Source organism: Xenopus laevis, chromosome 5S (genome assembly GCF_017654675.1).
Source record: "Xenopus laevis strain J_2021 chromosome 5S, Xenopus_laevis_v10.1, whole genome shotgun sequence".
Classification (NCBI taxonomy): Eukaryota; Metazoa; Chordata; class Amphibia; order Anura; family Pipidae; genus Xenopus; species Xenopus laevis.
The window spans coordinates 87,947,389-87,973,212 of NC_054380.1; the positions used below are offsets into that span (position 1 = coordinate 87,947,389).

At 37.1% G+C, this 25,824-nt stretch overlaps 1 protein-coding gene across 1 annotated transcript; it reads right to left on the reverse strand.

The window, feature by feature from the left end:
* Nucleotides 1–25,311, reverse strand: pde6d.S (phosphodiesterase 6D S homeolog). Its single transcript, XM_018265602.2, has 5 exons — nt 25,171–25,311; nt 4,383–4,471; nt 2,607–2,732; nt 1,350–1,455; nt 1–592 (listed from the first exon to the last, which is right to left on the reverse strand). Exons 1-5 carry the CDS (start codon nt 25,215–25,217, stop codon nt 511–513), a joined length of 450 nt encoding a protein of 149 aa, XP_018121091.1. The 5' UTR covers nt 25,218–25,311; the 3' UTR covers nt 1–510.
* Between the last annotated feature and the right edge of the window lie 513 nt (nt 25,312–25,824).

The window sequence follows — 25,824 nt, forward strand, 5'->3', positions numbered from 1 at the left end:
TTCGCAAATTAACACACTAAAATGCAGAATTGGTTAACATATGACATCTACAGACTCCACAAGACAAAAGTGATAAATACTACAACTTTCCGTGGTTTCCGAAATCTCTATAAATGTAGGAACTGCCTGTAAACATAAGCAAGCCAAGAGTACCAGCATATTGCAAGTGTATAGGGTAGATAGAGTGAAGTGCTGCTCCTTTCTGTTTAGAGTGCTGAAGAGGTGCCATGTAGTAAGCACAGTCCAAACACAAGCCTTGATAAGCTGTGGTCACTCCAAGGCTGGGCTAGATATAGAGCAAAGTGTAAAACAGAGTACAAGAACTGGTCAGCAATAATGCATGACCTGCACTCTTCAATATGTCTGTAATGACAAAGTGTATGTTCTGATGTCACATAAGTCTGTATCACCCAATGCAGTGTCTTAAAAGATGAGCAGTATACATGTGTAAAATTAGCACAAAAAAAAATAAAAAGCTGAACATTTGGGAAAAAAAATGCAAATCCACCTTCAAACGTAGAAAAGTCTAACTCTGGAAGTACTAACAAGGAGGTCATCATCGAAGAAAGTTGTTTCTATGACGACATTACCACTGGAAGGCAAATAACATAAGAACATGTTTAGAAGGTGACAATGACAATAAAAAGTTTAAAAATTTACTAGGGCTGAATTAAAATGAGTTGTTTTCAAGAAAACATTTAAAAGGGAAACAAAGCAAGGTGGAACCAACTCATAGGTTAACCTGCTTATTTTGTAATTTGGTAATCACTAATAATTACCCGCTTACATTTTTCTTGGTCATTTATCTTGGAAACATTTTAAAATTGTGGAGTGTATGTATAATGCTCCAAAGTACTAGACAATTTAGGTCAAAAAATGGAAAAATTACAGTATAAAATACATTACTAATGTATCTCCTTTGTATAAAAAAAAATGAGTGATAATACAAAAAAAACCTTGTCCTTGCCCATAAATTCTGTTTGTAAAAGTTGTAGTTTACACTTTTTACATTACACCACCAGAAAGTCCATTTAAATTAAACCTATGTATGTTTATAGAGCAGTGATAATCCATTTTCATGCAGGTTTAACAACTAAGGTTATTTGTATTAAAATATTTATTTATATATTTTCTTTTTTAATTCCCTGGTTTGTAAATCATACTTTGTGTGTATAATCACTCTAATAAACTAATAATTAACATGTAAGGACTAGAACCTTACAGATATGACATTTATTTTATGACAACGTCTATACTGGTTTTAGGCATAAATTGTATTACACAGCTTTAAAAAAAAAACTGGGTCCGATTTTGGTAGCGATGGATATAAAAAAAAATTAAGAACTTACGTTAAAACATTAGCTGGCATCATCTGGGATTCTGGGGCAGCCTCTATTAGGGACTGCCAAGTGTTCATAGAATTGGGGATCACAAAACCAAACTCAAAGAACCACTCTGTAGAGTAAAGAAAGCTAAGGTTAAGTAGCACACCAAGACTGTATAGGGATATGTGCTGTATCAATGTAAGAATGCTCTGCAGTTTTTACACCCATAGCTTTATTATAATCTTACTTTTGAGATTTTTAGATTATATTAGGATACCAAACATTTAGAAAAAAATAGCCATCTGCTGATTAAAACAAAAGGTCATGTCATTTTATGTGCCACATTTTGTCTGCTGCATAAAGCAGCACAAACAAAAGCTTTTGCATCGCTCTAATACAACTCTAAGAAATATTCTAGTAAACATTCATTAAAAAATGAATGTAATCAATAATAGCTTTCAAATGAAAGCAGTATTTGTCAGTCCCTTTCTGACCATTGAAACAAAAGAGCAGACTGGATAAATAAATAGGCTGTGCAACATAAAAAAAATGTTTCTAATATAGTTAGTTAGTTAAAAATGTATAAAGGCTGGAGTGGGCGGATGTCTAGCAGAACAGAACACTACTTCCTGCTTTTCAGCTCTCTAACTCTGAGTTAGTCAGTGACTATAAGGGGGGCCACATAGGACATAACTGTTCAGTGAGTTTGCAATTGATCCTCAGCATTCAGCTCAGATTCAAAAGCAAGTTTTGACCCATGTGACCCCCCTCAAGTCTACTGCTTGGTAACCAATTAGTGGAAACCAAGATAGCTGCAAAGCAGGAAGTAGTGTTCTGTTCTGTTATATTAGACATCCAGTCACTCCAGTCTTTATAGATGACATTCTTGGCTAACTATATTGAAAACATTTTTTATTTTGCACATACTATCTATTTACCCAGTTTTTATTTTTACACTGAAATGTTCTTTTAAGCTGGTGGGTAAGATGGAAACACATCCAACATCTGCATAACCATTCCTATGCATTCACATGGTTCCTTGTGTGACACTACAGACAATGGGTATATTTTGCTCACACCAACAGGATCAGTGAATGGAGTGATCTACAGGCATTTTAGACTTCTCCTTTTCATCGGACCATGTATCAGCTATTGAGGTATATCTAGAAAATACACAGCCCGCGGCCCAGTGGTTGGGGACCTCTGATGAATGGGCCATAGCATTAACAGTCCACTCTTCTGTCAATGACTAAATATTACACAATACCCTTTTCTGTTTACCTTCTAGACATTGCCCTTTGAAGTATACTTTCTGCTCCAGTCTGAACTTCTCCATCTGTTCTGCAGAAGAGAAATTTAGCTCCCTAGAAACAGCTTTGCACTTTAAAATTTTCTTTGGTACACGAGCTGTAAAAAGAGAGAAAAAGTAAGTATACACACACACATATAATATTTTTTATTTTCAGTATGGGGCAATACTTTTGCTGACGTCTTTCTGTACAGTCTAGGAGAAAACCCCCAATGAATTTACTAGGTCATCAACCCACACCCCTACCTGGGATTATTAACAAAGAACTGCAGGAGTTCATGAAGTTTGGTGCAACCAGTCAGTAAGGTAATGGGTTCTTATAACAGCTGCAGGCTGAGAGAAGGGCTACACCGCTATTGAGCAGAACCAGAAGTAAAAAACTAAAAAGGTAAATTATTTATATTTTTAAAACTTTAATAATAAATATATATATAAAAAACAATTATCTGAGGGGTCACCTGCTAATTCATATGCTTACAAGGATATCAACTTTTCTGAAGGCAAGCAAATTACTAGCGATGTGCTTGCACTACCTTTAATAAGCTGCAGACATTTGTTACTGCAACTATTGAATGGCAGCTACTTAAACTGCCTCTACCACCAATATAATGATATATGGTCTTAATTTCTTATCAATCTGACTGGTTGCTATGGGTTAGCTTTTAATACATTACCCTAATTATTTTTGGAAACTGCAAAGTATGAGAAGAGGCACAAAGGCAAATTGACCAAAATGGCAAGGGCCCAATGCAAACTTCGTTCACATGATTTGGGAGTGCCCATGATGCATATAATCTTGTTAAAATTTTTGACTGACCAGGTGCTATTATCAGGGGTATATTCACTTTTGGGGGTAGTTGATGAGTTTGTCTCGCTAAGTAAGGGCAGGAATACACGGGCAATTCTGCCGCGATCCATGCACTGCGCAAAATCACAGGCGTCACATCGGATGCGACGGAAATAAGATAAGTAATGCCAGTGTCAGATCGTGTCGCATTGTTGATGCAACACAACTGTCGGATGCAGACGCAGCGTGCAGCCAACAATCATGTCGCGTCGTATCAACGATGCAACACGATCAATTGAATTACTTACCTTCTAGATCTAGACATTGCCCTTTGAAGTATACTTTCTGCTCCAGTCTGAACCTTCGATTTTGCGCAGCGCGTCGGATATCGGCGGAATCGGCCGTGTAGTCCTGCCCTAAAACCAAAATCCTATGGAGGGTGCTTCCATTTTATGCCAAAAAAATCAATAGGTAATAAGTGGAGTCTTTTGGCTCTAACGATGCAATAGATTGACCTTGTTTATGAGAAACTCCTGCTAAACAAAATGACTTGTCGAGGGACTCTTCTGGGAACTTATTATGGCGTGTGGCTAGATGTTTGTCCTGAGGCGATCTCTCTTGTGAAGTACTCATGTAGACACAAACACAAAATATATTCCCTCTAATACAATGCTGCATTACTATGATGACAAAACCGGTTTCCTTCAAGAATGGTTCAACATGCCTGCTGCTATTACATCTTTACTTCCATGTATTATTAACATACTAACTGCTATACTGATATTCTAAGTTACCCGTCAACTTTCTCATGTTTTTGACGCTTTAATAAAGAAATAAAAATAGTTAATGCCCTTTAAATCTTAGAAATATCTTCAATGTACATGTACCTTCTTTTAACGCACTTGTATTTCAGCAGAACAAGTGTTGTGGCACACTGAAACAAAATGTTACTGAATGTTACCTTCGTGTTCAACCCCTGGAATGGAAAGGTCCTCTGTACCCTGCCACAGAATTTTCCCAGTTTCTGCGTCTCGGAGATTCATCCAGTTTCTGATATTGTCATTGTTAAGGAAATACAATAACATTTTCAATTCTGTTGAAAGTACTACGACACACTAAAAATATTTAAAAAACTGGTTTTACAAATTTGTACATTTTCATTTTTCCTATAGTTTTTAAGATGTTAAAGGGGAACTCTGGCTTCAAAACCAAAATTTGATAAAGAGGCCCAGATAACACAGAACCCCCTAATTTACCCATCTCAGTTACCGGTTTCTTCAAAAAGTGTGACTAAATGCCATTTTCTATGCTGAAATCCATCTAACAGTTCTCTTTCTGCATCATTTGAAATCCTGGCACGGAAGGAGGGACTAAAACACTGATGTTACAAATTGTAACAACTTCTCCACAGCTTACAGACAGCATGCAGGAACTACATAACCCACAATGCATTGCACTATAATGTTCCCTTCCTTATTGAAATCACGTGTGCAGGGAATTGTGGGGTTTGGAGGATGCAGGCTGAGAACAGCTGGCTGTTGATACAAAGTAACAGCTCAGCTCAGCAAAGTAGTCAGACAGATCAGCAGCAGAGGAGGGGTCTATGCTTTGGGAACTGTTCCAAACCATTAGAAATCATGAAAAATCTGCATATTTTTTACTTGATGTAAATTGCAAAGTTGCTTGAAATTATGTTTACTTTTTAAAAAGCTTAAGTTATGTTTATGTGGGGCCCATTTACTAACAACTGAACTGTGATTTTTCACCCCACAAATCACGAAAAAGTCGTGGTTTTCCTAGTTTACTTAAAAGCTGTTAACATTTTTTTTATCATTATCAGGTGAAAAACCCATGAAAGCCTTTCATGCCAAACAAAAGTTGCTGAGGTGCTATAGAAGTCAATGGGAGCAAAACTGATCCAATTGGACCATTTTTAAAGCAATAAAGCTGGCCGTAGACGCAAAGATCTGATCGTGGATGAGTCCCGTCATTTTTCGTCCAGCGGAGATCGTTCGTTTGGTCGATCGGACAGGTTAAAAGATTTCTGACGGCTGCTGATAATATCTCTGCATGTATTGCCAATCGTATGATTTTCAGTGGGAGACTGTCACTAGCTTTTGTCAGACATAACTTTTCGTACGATTGCTGTCAGGGACAGAACATCGGCTGATCTGTTCTTTTACTACTTTATTTGATCTGAATGTTAGTGGCAGGTCGAGAGATGGGGATGTCCGATCGTTCGAGGAATGTTGGAGGTTTTAGGATTTTTTTTTTACTTCGAATAGTTCTAAAAACTCAAATGTTTAGAGGTTTTCATGACATTTGTATTTTTTTTACCCAAATGTTAGGGGTTTTGTTGTCCGCAATTTTTAAAAAATCTGAACTTTTAAAGAATTCTATGACAATTGTGGTTTTAGAGTTTAGTCGTGGTTTCCAAAACCTCTAAAAACATAATTAAATAATAAGCCTTTTTTATACTAAAACTTTTTTTATACTAAAACTAGGAACTAGGTATTTCCTATTACTGTAGTCAGTTAGACAGGGCAAACCCCGATGGATATATTCTCTGTCAATGTAACACATTTTCAACTTTTTCCCCAGCTGCTCCTGCTGCCAGTCTGGGACTGGACTAACCAAAGAATTGTTTGCAGCAGAAAAAAATATCCTGGGTTGATGGTACACAATAATAATATACTAATATCAAGAAGACAAAAAAAACCAATTACAGACATCTTCTTCCACAGTTAAGATAATAGTCCTCCATAGCTACTTGCATTAAAGCTATGTAATACTCAAGGGCTCATATCTGACAGTTAAGTGCATTATGCAAAGTGCAATTTTGAGCACAATTACCAAGTTTTTCCCCCCATAATAGTGTTTTTCTACAGAATTCCAGCATCTTCGTGCTTGCCAGGGAAGCTGCACCTGCCTCAAGTGCTGCTGTCACATCAAAAACACAATTTTGGCATCATTTCTGGTGTTCAGTGAGAGAGTAAAGTGTGCTCCCTATTCACACAAGACTGCTGCAAGTACTAATGAAGGGCACTAAGGGAACCTTGGAGGTACTACCTGGAATGTAGGTGATGGAAGGTTTAGGGCTTCTCTGTGTCAATAGGTGCAGGAGCACTCATTCTGGAACAGGCAGCAGCTGCAAGCACAACTATACAGATGTAGTTTTACCAGCAAATGAGTGCGGGGAAATCTGCAAACTTAACTGTGGTATCAGATGTTTATTAGCCCTATAATGCCCCACACATTCTTATTATTCTATACTATACATAACAATTCCACTGAAAGCAGTGATATTGCCAAATGTATTCTTCTCAGCCTATCCTGCCCATCATGCTCTAACCATTGTTTACTGTTGGACGTTTCTTTTATTCTGCCCTCTGTCCACTCCTTTTCAACCATTCAGAATGATGTAGAGATTGAAACGTGTGCATTTGCTAGAAGTATAACCAACATTCAGCTTGCTATTAACTGTTTGGCAGCAATGTAACGCTCATGTTAAAGTTTATGCTATGGGAAAAGTACAGTTCTAGGCAACACATTTTTCTCAAAGCTCCCTTAACCCTGTAAAAACGCCAGCAGGGAAAGGGTTAAAACCGTTAATTAAAGGGAAGTATAGAATATCATTGTCCAGTCCATACTAATCTAGCAAAATGCCATATATGAAAGCTTGTAGCAATACAATTAAAAAAAGACTGCTCAGCGAGATGCAGTTTAGCAATATGCCAAAAACCTTGGTATTTCACTATAAAGAGCCATACATCCATCCGTTAATGTTCTATTATAAACAGAGCAAAAAATCCTTAATATTCCTCAATATATTTTGTTGTGTTATCTACATTTCATACATGACTCTTACTATTCTAACATTTTATAATTATAATATAATAAATGAAGAATATCATTAACAATTAGTTAAAGTAAAAGGAAAGGTATAACCACTGAATCTTAGGCAACCCCCAGTGATTATAATTGCTTACCTGACACCGGAATGGAGCTTTTTACGGCAGGCACATGTTGCTATTTCGGCAGATTAGTTGGCCAGCGACAAATCGCTTCTTCTTCGGGCAAATAATCTCCCCAAACTGCCTTTCCGCCGACAAGAATGTAAATCGCCGGCGGGATGGCACACGGATTGCTTTGGCTTCCGAAATCGCCCAAAGTTTCCTCGTGAGGTAATTGCGGGCGACTTCAGAAAATTAATAGTTCAGAGTGACATCATTTACATTCTAGCCGGCGGGAAGGCAGTTCAGGGAAATTGGTCGCCCTAAGAAGAAGTGATTTGTCGCGGGCAACTAATCTCCCGAAATAGCATTGTATCTCTGCACTTACTGTTTTTTATGGCCCAGACAGGTGCATTAGAAAAAAAGTTCGGCTATCTACTCTACCGCTCATGTACCTGCATGGAACAAAGAAAAGGGGGAAGAAAGCGAAAAAGATGGTGACGCAGAGAGAGAGAGAGAGAGAATAAAAATAAATAAAGTAACCTTTTTTGTAAAATATATGCATATTATAAGTTACCGAGGAGTTTCGTGACCATATAAAAACATGAAGGCTGAGTATTTTTATACAGGTCATGGAACTCCGAGGTAACTTCTAATATCCTCATATTTTGCAACTGGGGTTACTTTATTTATTATAATACACAAGTTCCAGCGACTCATGTGACAGAAATGACATCAGAGCTCACCGTTTATAAGGATAGAATTTACAAGATATTCATGGCTTTTGTGTATTTTATATATATATATATATATATATATATATATATATATATATATATATATATATATATATATATATATATATATATATATACAGCTAAAAGGAAGAGCAGTGAGTGAAATCACTAGGACCAAATATGCGAAGTTATAAATGCAGTGCAGCAGAATTCAGGTTTAACAGCATGGTTATGTGACGATTTATCTCATAATGTGATTAAGCATCTTAGAATCTCTTCATCCCCACAAGAAGAGCAAAGTTACTATATTTAGAAGTATCTTTCATATCTAAAGAAAACAAACATGTTAATGTTACCGATAGATGACAAAAGCAAAATCATATGGAAATGATGGTAAATATTAACATAAAAAAATATAGTACAGGTATGGTGGGATCCATTATCCGGAAACCCATGATCCAGAAAGCCCAGAATTATGGAAAGGCCCTCTCCCATAGACTCCATTTTATTCAAATTATCCAAATTTCTTTCGTATTATCTGTAATAATACAACAGTACCTTGAACTTGATCAAAACTAAAATATGAATCCTTTTCGGTAGCAGAGCCAGCTATTGGGTTTATTTAACCTTTACATGATTTTCTAATAGACTTAAAGGGTTGGTTTAGTTAACCTTTAATATGTTATATGTTATGGCTAATTTCGAGCAACTTTTCAATAGACAATCATTTTCTATTTCTTAAAATTTTGAAATTTTCTTCTTCTTCTTCTTCTGACTCTTTCCAGCTTTAAAATGGAGGTCACTGACCCCATCTGAAAACAAATGCTCTGTAAGGCTGCAACTGTTTTATTTCTACTTTTTATTTCTATCCAGGCCTTTCATATTCCAGTTTCTTATTCAAATCATGCATGGTTGCTAGGGTGAATTGGACCCTAGTAATCAGATTGCTGCAATGGCAAACTGGAGAACTGCTGAATAAAAAGCTAAATAACTCAAAAACCACAAATAATAATGAATATTATTCATAATTTTCTCATATTATCACTCTCTGTTTCATATAAAAAGAAAATGCAAAGGTGAACCACCCCTTTAGACATTCAGCATTTTTGATATAACAAGCATTGTGGGAATTACGATGATTCTACAAAGCACAGACAGAAGCAGAATATAGGAACATACTGTAATACTTCAATACTACTTTCAGTTCCTGTACCAGGTACTGTCCCAAAATGCTATCACTATAAACTGAACAGCAATTCTTACAATTATTATGGGTATGGGAACAGTTATCTGGAAATCCATTATCTAAAAAGCTCTAAATTATGGAAAAGCAGTCTCCCATAGACTCCATTATCCAAATAATGCACATTCTAAAAAATGATTTCCTTTTTCAATGTAAAAATAAAACAGTACCTTGTACTTTATCCAAACTGAGATATAATATATCCTTATTGAAAATAAAACCAGCCTATTGTGATTATTTCATATATACACGATTCTCTAGTAGACGTGTGAAGTTCCAAATTACGGAAAGACCCATTATCCGGACAACCCCAGGTCCCGAGCATTCTGGATATCAGGCCCCATACTGGTACGGTAACACTAAACACACACACAAACTATATCTACTACAGCTATGCTTGCAATCAAAATGCAGTGATGAGGAAGTCAGTTTGTTTAGAAAGAGAGAGGCATTTTTAAGGTTTGTAGCTACAGCCATTTAGTGCTCTTACTTCTACCATAAAGAACATGGATCTATAAGGCTAAGGCCACACTAGGCGATAGCGCCGCGATTTGACTCGCGGCGACTTTTCGCCGCGACTTTTAAGCCGCAATCGCTGGGGAAACTTTTGCGCTGGCGTCTATGGGGAATCGCGAAAAATCGCCAGCGTAAAAACACACGCGGCGATCTTTTCTCTACTGTCGCTCGAAATTGCCTCACTAGGCGATTTCGAGCGACAATAGAAAAAAGATCGCCGCGTGTGTTTTTACGCTGGCGATTTTTCGCGATTCCCCATAGACGCCAGCGCAAAAGTTTCCCCAGCGATTGCAGCTTAAAAGTCGCGGCGAAAAGTCGCTGCGAGTCAAATCGCGGCGCTATCGCCTAGTGTGGTCTTAGCCTAAACATAGATAAAGCCTTTTGCACTCAGTATTGATCTACATCACTATGGTACCAACATCAAGGTATACATTGAATCAATGGTGTTTGGTGATGGCCAGTGAATATCATATAACACATGGGTGACTTTGTTTAGATGTTTCCCAGATGTTCTTAAACCTCATATGTTGATTTTTTTTTTTTTAAATTGCATGTGCTACTGTGTATGACATATGCAGATGAACATAAATGAAAACTAAAAAAATTATATAGGTATGGGATCCGTTATCCGGAAACCAATTATCCAGAAAGGCCATCTCCCATAGGCTCCATTTTATTCAAATAATCCAAATTTTTAAAAATGATTTCCTTTTTCTCTGTAATAATGACACAGTAGCTTGTACTTGATCCCAAATGAGATATAATTGATCCTTATTGGAAGCAAAACCAGCCCATTGGGCTTATATAATGTTTACATGATTTTCTAGTAGACTTAAGGTATGAAGATCCAAATTACAGAAAGAACCGTTATCTGGAAAGCCCCAGGTCCTGAGCATTATGGATAACAGGTCCCATTCCTGTATAAACACATACATACATAAGTATATGCTAGTCGCTACGCGGTGTGACTGAAAATGCCGAAAAAAAGTATTGGAGCTAAAACGTAAGGTAGCAATGTCATTCCCAGATTATGATATTCAGTGGCCAAATGATGTGGATATGTTGCAGAGATGGAAAACTTGTAGAATACACTCAAATTATGTTTTTCCACGATGTGAGGATTATGTGCGTGGGATTTATGGAATACATGTGTTTGAAAGCTTCAAGGAGAAAAAGAATTGTGCTAGAACAGGTTGTTACCTCCAAGAGCTGCCTCACCACCATATGTGTATGTCTGCTGAGAGACAAGACTTATCCATACACAAACGCAGGTGCTGCTCTGGGGAGCGCTCAGGCAGCTGACTTGGAAAAACAGTTAACACAAGGATTAAATCAACTTGTGCGTTAGAAAACGGTTTTGCAGCCTTTTGGAAGAATGATCTTAAATATGACAGGCAGCCAATAGGTAACGTTGTGGTTGAGAAGGCAGATGTCAGTAGAACATTTTTAGGAAATATTTTTCGGAGAATAATGTACGGATGCCTATTGCGGTCACCTGAAAAAGTTATCCTTTAATGATTGAACAAAAGGTATAAAGGCAAGCATGCAAATGGGGGGAATTCACAAAAGTGGAGATAACTCATTTTTGGAGTAAAAGTGTTGGTAAACTGTAGTAAAATACAAACAGAAATCTGCCCAAATTCCGACTCAACCGCCACTTTTCATATTTTAGTGAAAGAAAGACAGTTTACAGACACTTTTATAAATTTGTCTTTCAAATGACAAAAAAATTGTTGTGAAAACATCATTTTAAACTAAATTTTAAAAATGGAGTAAAGCTCAATATAAAGTCTTCCCCATGTGTCAGATCAATTCTAAGATAACTTGCTCTGCTTTGGTTCACTCATCTTCATTCCACACCTCTTATAGGTGCCCCATTGGGGAAGTATTAGTATATTAATAGGGATTAGCATTTTATGGTCAGGGGCCAGGGCACAAGTTTCAAACCTATATGTAAAACACTGATTAAATGAAAAAAAAAAAGTGTATTTTATACAATTTGATATGTACAATGTTTTTAACTCATACTTGCATTATTTTACTAGTTTTATCTTGATAAATGAGGCAATATTAGCAATTTGAGTGAATATATGATCTAAAGGAAAAGTAAAGCCTCCAAGCTTTTAGTTTTAGCAGCAATTAGACACTTGACCTAAGATAATAAAACATATTTGTGATACAAATCTCTATATTATGCAAAATAGTATTTCTTGTATTTAGACCCATATATCTTGTTACAGAAGTGGCATTACACAAGAATGTAGGCAGATTTAGAAAGCCCAGGTTATCCTGAAAAACATTATGTATAATTTTCTTAGGTAAAATAAACCCCCTCCCCCAAAATTTCCAATTTGATGGCTGACTGGCAGTTGTAGTAAGAAGAAATGTCTTTAAAATGTTGTGCGAAAGACAAAATCTGAAAACGGTTTGTTTAAAAGACAAATTCACAAAAGTGTGAAAAAAGTGGTTTGAGAATTTGGTGGCAAAGTCATTTTTATCTCCACTTTTCTTTTGTCTCAATATCACCACTTTTGTGAATTCCCCCCAATGTATCACTACTACTAGAGATCACAATGCAATGAATTGCCATGGATTGATTTAAACCGGAAACCATGTTTGTACAAAGACAATTGTCATTGGTCTTGGTATCTGTTGCATCAAATTCATTGTAAGTAAATTTAGTAGTTCTTAGTCCCTCACAGGAGTTAACTAGATTTTGCCAGATCTCGGATGTCTAACATATTTTAACAAAATTTTTTTGGAATAAGCAGATGTTAATGTTCTTAAAGGAACAGTAACGCCAAAAAAATGAAAGTCTTTTAAACTAGAATATAATGTACTGTTGTGCTGAACTGGTAAAACTGGTGTGTTAGAAAGACTACTATAGTTTTTATAAACAAGCTGGTGTATAGCCATGGGGGTAGCCATTCAAAGCTGAAAAAGGAAAAAAGGCACAGGATACACAACAGATAACGGATTATCTCTTCAGAACGGTTATCTACTGTGTATCTTGTGCTTGAATGGCTGCCCCATGGCTACACAGCAGCTTGTTTCTGAAGCAAACACACCAGTTCAGGGCAGCAGTACATTATTTTGCCATTCCTTTAAAAGCATTTCATTTTTTGGTGTTGTTGTTCCCTTAATAAATAGAGCACGGTTGTATCAAAAGGTTGACAAATAAAAGAGATTTAACATTTATAAATGAATTAAAAAAGTCAATACTTTTTTTTCCATAACTTCAGCCACTGTCACAGATTTGACACTTTAAAAATATGCCCCTGAGTGTAATTGGCAAGAACTTTTCATAGATTAAGACACCAGGGACAGCAGCTACTTCCAATGCTTTCCTGGACTATACTGTCCATGGCAGCAAAGTCCTGTGAGAGAAGAACACAGGTGCCTACTATGCCACAATAATCCCTTTCATACAACAACAAAAGCACAATACCTATAAACATACTTATTAAACTGCAGCTTAAAGGCCCTGGCATTTTATTCATTATATGGACATTTTTATCCAATGTTGAAAATATTTTTAACCATAGTTTTTTAGAGTGAAACTGAAAGACAAATGTGACTTTTCGTCATACAAACAAGTAATTTATTTATTTATTTTTAACAGCGCAATGCTTGCTCAGTTCTTCCCCCACCCCAATATTGCCTCATTTTCATATGCAAAACAGGGTTCGGACTCGGTTTGGTGTTGTCAAATCTTTCCCAAAGGATTTAGGGTTCAGCCAAATTCTAATATATATTACCATAATATAATAATAAATCTGAATATTCTATATATATATATATATATATATATATATATATATATATATATATATATATATATATATATATATATATATATATACCGTAATATATATTTTTCATATATATTTAAACCCTATATTTAAAATATATATAAATATATCTATATAATATATCTATATATCCATCTATCAATCTATTTATCTATCAAAATCTCTCTCTCTATATAAATAAATCATTTGGAGAGGTCGCACTCTTAGGTCTTAAGAGTGAAAATAAAAAAGTTTATTATAATGGATCTTTAACATTTCGGCTGCAACAACAGTCACTCAAACATCAAAGGAAAAGGAAAGTCTCAATCGCTGAGGGGGTGACGAATGTTACATAGACATCCAAAGGAAGGACGGCACTCCAATACTAGGAATAAATATTTATTCCAAACACATACAAGGATCCAACGCCCTACGCGTTTCGGGAATCACTCCCTTAATCATAGGCATGACGAATGTTATACTGGGCCAGTGCTCCTACAACTAAAATGCTCAATTCATTTTGAACATATTAATTGCAGTGATTTTGCTCCTTTTAGCAGAAACGCTTATTCTTTCGGGCCGACGCATACATAGTGATAAAACAGCTTTTTGCTCTACTGAGCATGTGCACCTGATGGTAAGAAGGAAGAGGACTGCTCTGTGGTTCTCACTAAAAAAGCAACCGGCGGATACAGTTTTCTGCTAAGAGGAGCACCAGCCCGTGGTATCAGGTAAGGGATTACAATCACAGGGTGGGTAACCAACATTTGGCACTCCACAGTGATCAAGACCTTCCAACTCTATTAAAGCCTTCAGTATGCCTTTCTGAAATTTATGCAACATTTATAAAAGAAAAAATATATGCATTTTAATAACTATGTTCAAAATGAATGAGCATTTTAGTAAATGCTGGCCAGAAAACCCTGCTTCCAGAGTGTTGTAAAACAAGTCTGGAGGAGAATGACTTTCTTCAGTGATTTGTGTTGGAACAGATTTTTCTTTTCAAACATAATCTATTCTGGACGAAGCCCTAAAAACTCACATAAGGGGAAAAAATAAAAATAATAACAGATGTAGCAGACTTTTTTTCCCCCAACATGTTTAACGGATTACATGTTTTAAATATTTAAATCCTAAGAGTTGACGGCAGGCTCAGCTCTAGGTACTGCCCGAGTTATTGAAATATTATTTGTCTTCCGCGATCTATCCCATAATGACACAGTGTATTAGCAATCTTCCAGAGAGCATTAAAATCCCATCAGCCTTATGGCACAAGCATTCTCTGCAGAAAATAGACCTGGCTTGATTCACCCCCAGCTGCTATAAATGACAGCAAGATGTACACCTGCATTAAGACACTTCAGCATAAACGTGTGCCTGTCATGAACACACCACAGCTGAGGTTTTTCCTAAGTGCAAGATAAATTCCACATTAATGCTGCCATCAAGTTAAGCTTTGTTGCCACTACACGGGCCAGCATCCTACTGCTGCCTAAATCTAAAAGCCTCCCAAGTCATGGAGAGACTGAATTCTGGTTACAAAGATCTTTTCTTTTTATTGGATCGGGGGGGAGGTTAAGAAAACACCAACATATTTTACAGAACCCCTATGCCTATTTCTTTAAACTTTATATTACTCATTTAGTGACATACAGTGGGTGCAAACTTGCAGTAATGTAATAACCTACAGCAATCGGATATTTGTTTTTGTTATTTATATTCTTAGAGAGAAATTATACCCTTTGAACATTTCAGGTATAAAAATATACTATTCTAGTACAGGTATGGGACCTGTCATACAGAATGCTCGGGACCTGGGGTTTTACGGATAATGGATCTTTCTGTAATTTTGATCTCCATTCCTTAAGTCTACTAGTAAATCATATAAACGTTAAAGGGGTGGTTCACCTTTAAAATAACTTTTACTATGTTATGGAACAACCAATTCTAAGCAACCTTTCAATTGGTTTTCATTATGTATTTTTTATAGTTTTATAGTTATTTATCTTTTTCTTCTGATTCTTTGCAGCTTTCAAATGGGCGTCATTGTCCCCTTTTAAAAAAACAAATGCTCTGTAAGGCTACACATGTATTGTTATTGCTACTTTTTATTACTGATCCTTCTATTCAGACTCTCTCCTAGTCATATTCCAGTCTCTTATTCAAATCAATGCATGGTTGCTAGGGTAATTTGGGCCCTAGTTACCAGATTGCTTAAAATGCAAATTAAAGAGCTGCTGATTAAAAAGCTAAATAACTCAAAAACCTTCAATAATAAATAATTAAAACAAATTGCAAATTATCTCAGAATATATCTACATCATACCTCAAAGGTGAAGAACCCCTTTAAATAAACCCAATATGACGATTTTGCTTCCGATAAGGATTAATTATATCTTAGGTTTGATAAAGTACAAGGTATTGTTTCATTATTACAGAAAAGGGAAATGAAATTCCGATTATTTGATTATAATGGAGTCTATGGGAGGCAGCCTTTCTGGATAATGGGTTTCTGGATAACAGATTCTATACCTGTAGTATGTATCATTAAATAATACTAAACAGAAAACTTGCATTTTAAGTGGTAAGGGAACCCCTTTAAATAAACCCAATATGCCGATTTTGCTTCCAATAAGGATAAAGTTTGATAAAGTACAAGGTATTGTTTCATTATTACAGGGAAAAGGGAAAAGATTTTTAGAAATTTCGATTATTTGATTATAATGAAGTCTATGGGAGGCAGCCTTTCTGGATAATGGGTTTCTGGATAACAGATTCCATACCTGTAGTATGTATCATTAGATAATACTAAACAGAAAACTCACATTTTAAATGGTAAGGGAAGCCCCTGGCTCATAAGATTCACTTTACTCACACACAAACCAAGGACACACTTAGAGAGAGTGAGCGAGAGAGTGTGTGTGTGTGCGCGCGTGTGTAGTATCCGTTTGTTAACGGGATACTGTCATGGGAAAAAATGTTTTTTCAAAACGCATCAGTTAATAGTGCTGCTCTATCAGAATTCTGCAATGAAATCTGTTTCTCAAAAGAGCAAACACATTTTTTTATATTTAAAATCCAGGTATCACTGCACACATAGGAGAAACAACAGCCTGCCAGAAAGCAGTTCCTCCCTAAAGTGCTGGCTCGTTTTGAAAGCACATGACCAGGCAAAATGACCTGAAATGGCTGCCTACACACCAATATTACAACTAAAAAAAATACACTTGCTGGTTAAGGAATGAAATTGAATTATTTGCAGTGTAATTTAGAAATAAAAACTACATCATAACAATCATGACAGAATCCCTTTAAGTATTCATTTGGAAGGCATATCTTTCCTGCAGCAAAAGGGTTTACTAGGTACAATTAACTGTCAGAGCATTTCCAAATATATGCATATTAGATACATAGGTAAGTTAGACATTATACTACAGGTATGGGACTCGATATCCAGAATGCTCGGGACTTGGGGTTGTCCGGAAAATGGATCTTTCTGTAATTTGGATCTTCATACCTTAAGTCTACTAGAAAATCATGTAAACATTAAATACCCCTAGTTTTGCTTGGATCAAGTACAAGGCACTGTTTTATTATTACAAAGAAAATGAAAATCAGTTTAAAAAACCTGGACTATTTGAATATAATGGAGTCTATGGGAGACATCCTTTCCGTAATTCGGAGCTTTCTGAATAATGGGTTTCCGGACAACGTATCCCATACCTCTACTGTATTAGTACAGTAGTATTAGTGGCATTTAATGCATAGGAAAAGATGATAATGTATGTTCTCGTAAAACAAGAACAAGAGAAAAAAATTATGTGCTTATTATGATGTACTTATTATAGAAGACAAAGCTAAGCAGTAGCTTAAAAAAGTTTTTCCCCTTGTAAAACACACACCCAAATGATATATAAAACAAACATTATTCCAGAATGACAACCTTTATAAGAGACACTGTTCTCCTTTAATTATATGCCATGTTGGCAATGCCCTGATCCTTACTTGCCTTATTCCTCCTAAATCGGCAACCTGGGAGCAGTAAAACGGAAGGCTGAGAAATGCAACAGTTACTTAGAACTATAATCCCTTTTCCCCCAGTCTCTGCATGACGCAGGTTCAAGTTGAACACTTTGCCAATCATTCATAAGTAAAGAGTCAGCAGATACAGACATGAAAGTGAAGGAGGAATGGGCCACACATGGACAATACAAGACATTTCCAAATGAAACTTAATAGATTTTCAATCTCAGAGTAGCAGGTCGCTGTACACAGTCATAAGCACCGACCTCTACCTAAAATTTCAAGCTACACTAAGGGTAAGGCCAGACGAGGAGATTCGGGGAGATTTTGTCACCTGGCGACTTATCGCCAAGTCTTTTGCGCGACTATCTCCCCGAACTGCCTCAGCGTTTTTTCCCCATAGGCTACAGCGCAAAATCGCCTGCGCTAATGCACACGCGGCGATGCATTTCTATAGTCACCCAAAAATCTCCCCGAATCTCCTCGTCTGGCCTTACCCTAACTCCAACTGTGAGCACAGATTAATTATCGTGGTATGAGATAAACCAATGAGACTAGTGCACAATTCCTGACACAATCTTTTCCTGGGGGAAAACACTTCAGCATTGTATCAGCCACACCAACATCCGTGACCCTGAGCAAAGAAGCTCAGAGTGGCACAGACTGAGAGCCATCAGTATTAGACAGCAACAGAAGTATGCGTTGGAGTTTTCAGAAAAAAGCTTCCAATTGTTCAAGGGGGAAAGACATCCAAAATGTTTAGCGAGAGCCTTTTACAATCGTTTATATTTTATACCCAGAGAGTAAGAGTAAGAACAACAAATGAAAAGGAAATCCTATACAAAAAGACTTATGGATATCTCCATTAAGTCAATTTAATCTCACACTCAAAACCCATATGCAATAAAAGGCAGTAAGTTTGCCCAGGACCAGTAACCCATAGCAACCAATAAGATGTTTGCTTTCAAACAGGTGACCAGTAAATTCTATCTGCTGATTGGTTGCTATGGGTTACTGCTCCTGGGCAAACTTTAGTCCTTTTAATTACATAATCCCCTAAGGCTTTGTGTTCACATGATATATTAATAAGAAAACAAATCGATTTAATGTAAATGCAATACTTAAAGGAACAGTAACGCCACAAAATGAAAGTGTTTTAAAGTAATGAAAATATAATGTAGCGTTGCCCTGCACTGCTTGCTTCAGAAACACTACTATAGTCCATATAAACAAGCTGCTGTGTAGCGATGGCGGAAATTCAAAAAAGGCTATATGGCACAGGTTAAATAGTGGATAACCGATAACACCATTATGTTCTACAGAGCTTATCTGCTGTGTAACCTGAGCCTTTTCTCCTTTGAATTGCTGTCCCCATAGCTACATAGTAGCTTATTTATATAAACAATAGTAGTGTTTCTGAATCAAACACAGTAGTTTTACCAGTGAAGGCAACACTACATTATATTATTATTATTATTTAAAAACACTTTAATTTTTTGATGTTGCTGTTCCTTTAACAAGGGAACTCACTTAAAACAACCCTTTTATTTGATGTAGAACATGGTAATGGAAGATAATTCACATTTGTTGCATGTATTCATAAAGGTGTGCAACATGTGAACACAAAAAGGGTATAAAATAAAACGTTGTATATTTGTCCTTACTATGCATTTTAAACATGGTGATATTTATTGAGAGAAATCTGATTAACGTCATATATTACATGACTATTTTACACCTCCTCAAAGCTTGACAAGTCAACAGGGTTGTGGAGAAATAGACAAGTAAACCGTCATCTGGTTGCACCATGACTTGAACAACTGACCAAAAGTGAATGCAGGAGACCCTATACAAAAACAAAAAAAAGCGAAATAACAATACATATTATATTTTATAATCTCCTTTCTAGTTGCCATCGTCACTGCACTTAGCAACTAGATGATATCAAGTCAGTACAATGCAGAGCAGAACAGCAAATTCAAAACAATAATTTAAAAGCACACTTTTACAATACAGGACTCTACACTTATAATTTAAATTACAGCAATACATCGCTAAAAGAAAGAACACATACATGACTCAAATTGCAATTAATATTTTAACGCTAGATGCAAAGGGCAATGTAACTGAACCTTCTCCTTTTACACCATTAACTGATCAGTATCTAATATATTACAGATGCCATAAAGCTTCAGATCAAGTAACTCAGAGAGGGAGTTCTGGACAAATACGGAATCTTTTGTTCAGTTTCCAGTTTGCTTTTTAAATGTGTGGACAGTCATCCCAAATAGGATTGTTTTTATTCCAATAAGGATTAATTATATATTAGTTGGGATCAAGTACAATGCACTGTTTGATTATTAAAGAGAAAAGGGAAATCATTTTTAAAAATTTGAATTATTTGATTAAGATTGAGTCTATGGGACATGGCCTTCCTGTAATTCTGAGCTTTCTGGATAATGGGTTTCCAGATAACAGATCCCATACCTGTAGAACAAAAGTTCAGATTCAGTAAGGGTAATATGACCTAGAGACTAGAGTGTATATTGCCCCTTTAATAGGAGTTTACTGTAAAACACATTGTCAGTATATGCCTATAAACAACTTTGCATAACAACATGAGCATAATAAATAGGACAGGTGTTGAAACTGCTCATCAATTGAATTTAAAAAGTTATATTTTCCAAGTTATTATAGTTTTTGTCCTCTGAATTCCCCTACCCCTCACTACCCTGTGAACAAGCTAATGTTTTCAAATGGTTATAAAAAGCTTTGTATGAATCCCCTCCTATTGCTATGCTTCAGTGTTTGTTAGGCTTTGAGATAAGGGGCAGCTTTTGACTAGGGCCTAATGATGCCGAAATCAGCTAGCTGATGTGTGCCGGTTGATTTCAACCCTACTGCGGGCAGAAGTCTTCTCTCTTTTCCGCATTCAGAAGCTTCTGCTCAAAAAGACTTTAGCAACTTTTGTCTCAAAATACATAAACTCACGGTTCTTTGGCAAAATTCGGCAAGCCTGTTCACGCCAAAGCCGATTCATCACTATTGAATGCAGGAGGAAAAAAAGGAGGAGGCTACTGCCCCCATTTTGTCCTAGCCTTAAACTTGGCCCCCATGTGGCCCTAGCTTCAAACCCAAGATTATCTTGAAACTTCTCGTTAGGTTTGGCCATAGGTGAGTGGCTGGTAGGTAATAGCCTAACTGCCGTGTAACATGGGTAATACAAAACCAGAACTTGATGAAAGGCAGATGACACGTCATAAGAATTGAGATTTATTTAGTTTAGGGATGCACCGAATCCAGGATGCAAATTAGGGGCAGGGAGGAAAATCGAATGACTTTTTGTAACAAAACAAGGAAGTAAAAAATGTTTTTTACATATACAAATTAGGATTCGGATTTGGTTCGGTATTTGGCCAAATCTTTTGCTTAGGATTTGGGGGTTCGGCCGAATCCAAAATAGTGGATTCGGTGCACCCCTAATTTAGTTTATTAATAATTAATTAATTGGGAACAATGGTGGTCAATGAGGTGGGCAGAGTTGAGTGTGCAGCAGGGAGAGGTAAAAACACCATCACCAACACCAATTTAATGTCCTCAGTGGATTAATGCAGGTACGGTCCAAAACATAGTCCAGAACTCAATGCCAGACCATACCGGACACTTCAATTATCAGTTGCCATGTCATTATTGTTGGTTGAACACACTTACACTTTGCCTTGCACTTGTAGCCGAGTTTGTTGCATTTTAATGCATGGCAAATCCAAACGAGCTGTGCATCCTCCTGTGAAGGATGTGGAGAAGAGGACCCACAGCTGGGTTACCAGAGCAAGTTTGTACCTATCAGCCAAACTGTCCAACTCTACATTTATAGTAGCTTGGAAAACCAAAAAGGATTTCATAGCTGCCATTTCTAGACCCAGATACACACAAAAAAACTTCTAATTTCCAACTGAGCCCTACAGTTCTTTTAAGACCTGCAGTTTATTATGCCCTGTCACCCTGTAGATCCTAGAAGTCTCAGGACAAAGGGACAAACACGCAAAATGTTTCTCTTACTGTAATCCCTGGCAATACAAAAGGTGGTGGGGAAAAAAAAAGCAGCTGTCAGAGTAATCTAGCTTTCCACAAACTAATATAATATCAAAACGGAAGCTGGATGAAAACTGTATTGTTTTTGATTACCTTTTTCCATCTTTTTAATAGAAAGCAAACAATAAAAGCACAGAAAAATACAAAATTCTAAATTAGAAATTGATTTCCCAGCAGTAGAAAAAAAAAAATCATATAACTCTGGTTCCATCCGTTCCCCTAATTCTAGGAATTAAGCTCTTGCACGCAAGGCCCATCTGCTGATGCAAGTTTGTATCAATGTGTTATTATTTGTAACCTCTCATCACTGCCTAGGGTCAATGTCTGGAGTCATGTCAACAATAATAAGAGAAATTCTATTTATACTGTTGGAGGCTCCTGTGACCATTTGTGGCCGTATGATACTGGCTCATGCAGCATGTAGTATTTTCCATTTTATATCGAGCTGTGGAAAATATTGGATCATTAAATATAATAACATCCTGAATGGGATTTAAATGTCAAAACTATGTAACACATAATGGAGAAGTTTACCTAAGAAGAATTTCAGCATTCACTTTAAATTAATAAAATAAATCAATTTCTCACTGGCCTTTCAATTTTTTTGTATAGTTATTTTTTTTTATTGCCTTTTTCCTGGTTGCTAAAGTCAGTATCAAGGAGAAGCCTGTTACATAACCTTCTAAGCAAAGAATTCATCACTGACCTCTATGGCAGCAGCACCTGAAAAAAACATGATCGGTGGTGCCATCCAGACATTACACCTGCCACTTCATTGGCTGAATCTTCTGTCTCCACTACCAGCTTTTGAGCAACTACGGGACAAGCCATAGAGTGTGCAGCCTGCAAAGGCTGGTTTGAGTGGTTCTACTCATTTTCTTAACTTTCTGACTAGAGCTGCAAATCAGTATACCAACGAATTCAATTAAACACAGGAAAACATTGTTTTAGTGACCATGTTAAAGTAGAACTATCATGGAAACAAAAATTTGACGCAAATTAAATCTCACTAAAACAAAAGGTTAGATCATTTGTAATTACAAGCCTATAATATAACAATTTGTCCGAACACTATAAATAATCAGTAACCACTTCCGATAAATGTGGCATGTTTTCTCTTCAAATGAACACAACAAAAAACACTAAGGGCAGGACTAGATGAAGCACTTGGACCCGACACGTCACAATGCGACTAAACGAATGTGACGTGTCGGATGTTTTACCGAAACGGAAGTGAAGGAGAATGCCAGGAAACAACTACATTGATCCGACTGTCGCGCTTCGTTTTCATCCGACAGTCGGATTAATGTAGTTGTTTCCTGCGATTCTCCTTCACTTCCGTTTTCGGTATAACATCCGACAAGTTGCATGCGTTTAGTCACATTGCGACGTGTCGGGTCCAATCGCTTCATCTAGTCCTGCCCTAATTTCTCTAACCAGGCAAAACAATAGAATTTGCTGTACCACCACCAAGTTGTCCATCACAATCTCCAATTAACTTATAGTTTAAAGTTACAGTATCAGAAAAATTGTCACATGCCTAAAATATACTATAAAAAATCATAGCATAACAGTATGTATCTCTCTCATTCTACTTTTAACCTGGTATACAATGGGCTTGCCACATCTGGTGTAAATTCACCCCTTTGTGCCCTCCTTTGGCTGTTTGGTATGGTAGCTTTCTTGCATGCCCACTAAACTAATCCCACAGGTCCAAAAACATACTCTGCCTTGGTAGGCTTTCTAAAGGCTCAGGGTCTGGCTAACCCACAGAACACTGGGAAAAATCCCAGTGTTTAAACGCACATACAGCCAAAACAGGCTGTTACAAAGTTGAGCACTTAATGCAACAAGCAGATCCCAGGACCAGTGAAATGCAAGAAAGAACACGCACAAAAAATACTTCCAATACCAACAAGCTGCAAGTTTTTTTCACCCCCATCACATGACCCACAATATGGGCTTTGAAAATCTTTGTCGCCAATCTCAAACTCTTCTACACAACATCATTATACCATTTTCTCCTGGCACATGCTGCTTGCCAACTACCATATCTACCCTGTCTCAAAAAAACAGAAGACCACAAAGGCCTGGTCTTAGGGCAGCAGGATTTTAGGGAGCCACATGCTGCCTAACCACCTCTGCATTGTTTGGGAAGCACTGGATATGGGCAGAAGATACTAGTTTTTTAAATTTCCCATGCGCCAATCCTCAGTGCTCCGCACCCTAGGGGAGCCTGTAAATGGACACTGATGGATCGTATCACATCAACTAGCCAATGCGGTCTTCAATCACAGGAAAAACCAAACCGATTTTTGGCCTGATATCAATAGGGGGACCCATCGGAAGCCCCCACACAGGGGCAGATAAGCTGCCGAATCAGTCTAAAAGACCAATATCGGCAGCTTTAATCTGCCAGTGTATGGCCACCTTAAGGTTACAACTAACCATTACAAAAAGTCTGCAATTAGGTAAAATTCTACAGGTGCAGACGTGCACATTTTGTAGTAATCCAAAATGAATTTGACGACAGATGTATCTGAATCCCAAAAATGTTTGTACAGGTACAATATAACTTCAACTTAACATAATTTGTTGTGGTTCTACCTATATATTATTCATAACAAACAAGGGAAAGTTGTGCTCACCACTATTTTTTAAAACCATTAGGCGGGGGTGCAATGAGGCTGTGACCACAAAATACATATAGTCAAATACAAGAGTCCTCTGCACTCAACCCATTATCAATATATTTAAGACAGCGACATTTTGTGCATACTGCTACTGAAAAATGCCTTACCCTTTAAATATCTGGCCAGTCCTATGCTCAATTTTATCTGATTCATTAAGAATTCTATTGCTTCATTATACATTTTACAAAGGGACTAGGTTTTACCTGCAACTTACTTGCTGCTTTTTATATGTATATATTATTCATATACCTTTCCCTGATTTTTCTTTTTTTCAAATTTGACACCATTTTTTCTGGTCCCCTGAAAAAGGTAAAATGGGGGTTCTACTGTATTTCATGCATGCAAAGTTCTAGTACCCAATATGCATATATCTGGATACGCCACATTGAACGGACAGTAGGATTTAATGCTGGTTTACAGAGAAGTCCTACCTACGGCCTACCATCTGGACTATATCTCCCTAAGCGCTAAGCACTTTTAATCTTTCAAGAGATGCTGGAAGCTGTACCTCAACTGCTGGAGGGCCAGAGGCTGATCATCACTGTATTACTGAGCTATAAAATGCAAGCCTGAAGCACCCACTTTGACTTACATTGATATGTTATACTCACAACATCTGACCCTACAGCAAGTAACCCACGATTGTGATATCACTCTCTCATAACTGGCTCATTTCAACAGACACCATTAGGGCTGGATACAATTTGAATCCCTTCAGGATTTGCTTGGCTCTTTCATCCTGAGACATGTTGGATGCTGTCCTTGATTTCCTTGATCAGTTATTCTTGATGAGCGATGTACAGTTCAGGTTTTGCAGTCCTAGGTGCTACAAAAACCAGTGCTGTGTTTTTTAAGTGATTTCAATACACTTTTGGCCTCTGTAGATGATCCAGATTTGTGGAGCCTACACACGACTCATACTGGCACACATGAGAGGGGCAATTCCAATTCAGAAAAATTTAATATGATGATCTGGCTGAAATTAGTTTTCAAAAAGCGGATGCATGATGGTGTCTTGCTGACCAGTTAAATGGTAATAACATAGAGGTGACCTAATACTGACTGTGACTGTCAGTATCACTTTGGCAGGTGATTTGGGGCCCTTGTGGCAAAGTCAGGAATAAAGACGAATCTGTCACAAAGACTGTAAGTACAATGGTAGTTCGTGTGGGCCAGACAGGTGCAGGTAAGCGATAAGGACCAGTCAGAATACAGGAGGGCTGCAAAGGCCAAGCACAGTGAGGGTAGGTCGGTGCTGGGGTACTATTACAGCTCCTCTGCAATAACTAGTAGTTCCCCACCCGTATCACACAGGGTAATAACCCAATAACACACCTTGCAGGTTTGCATGCGCC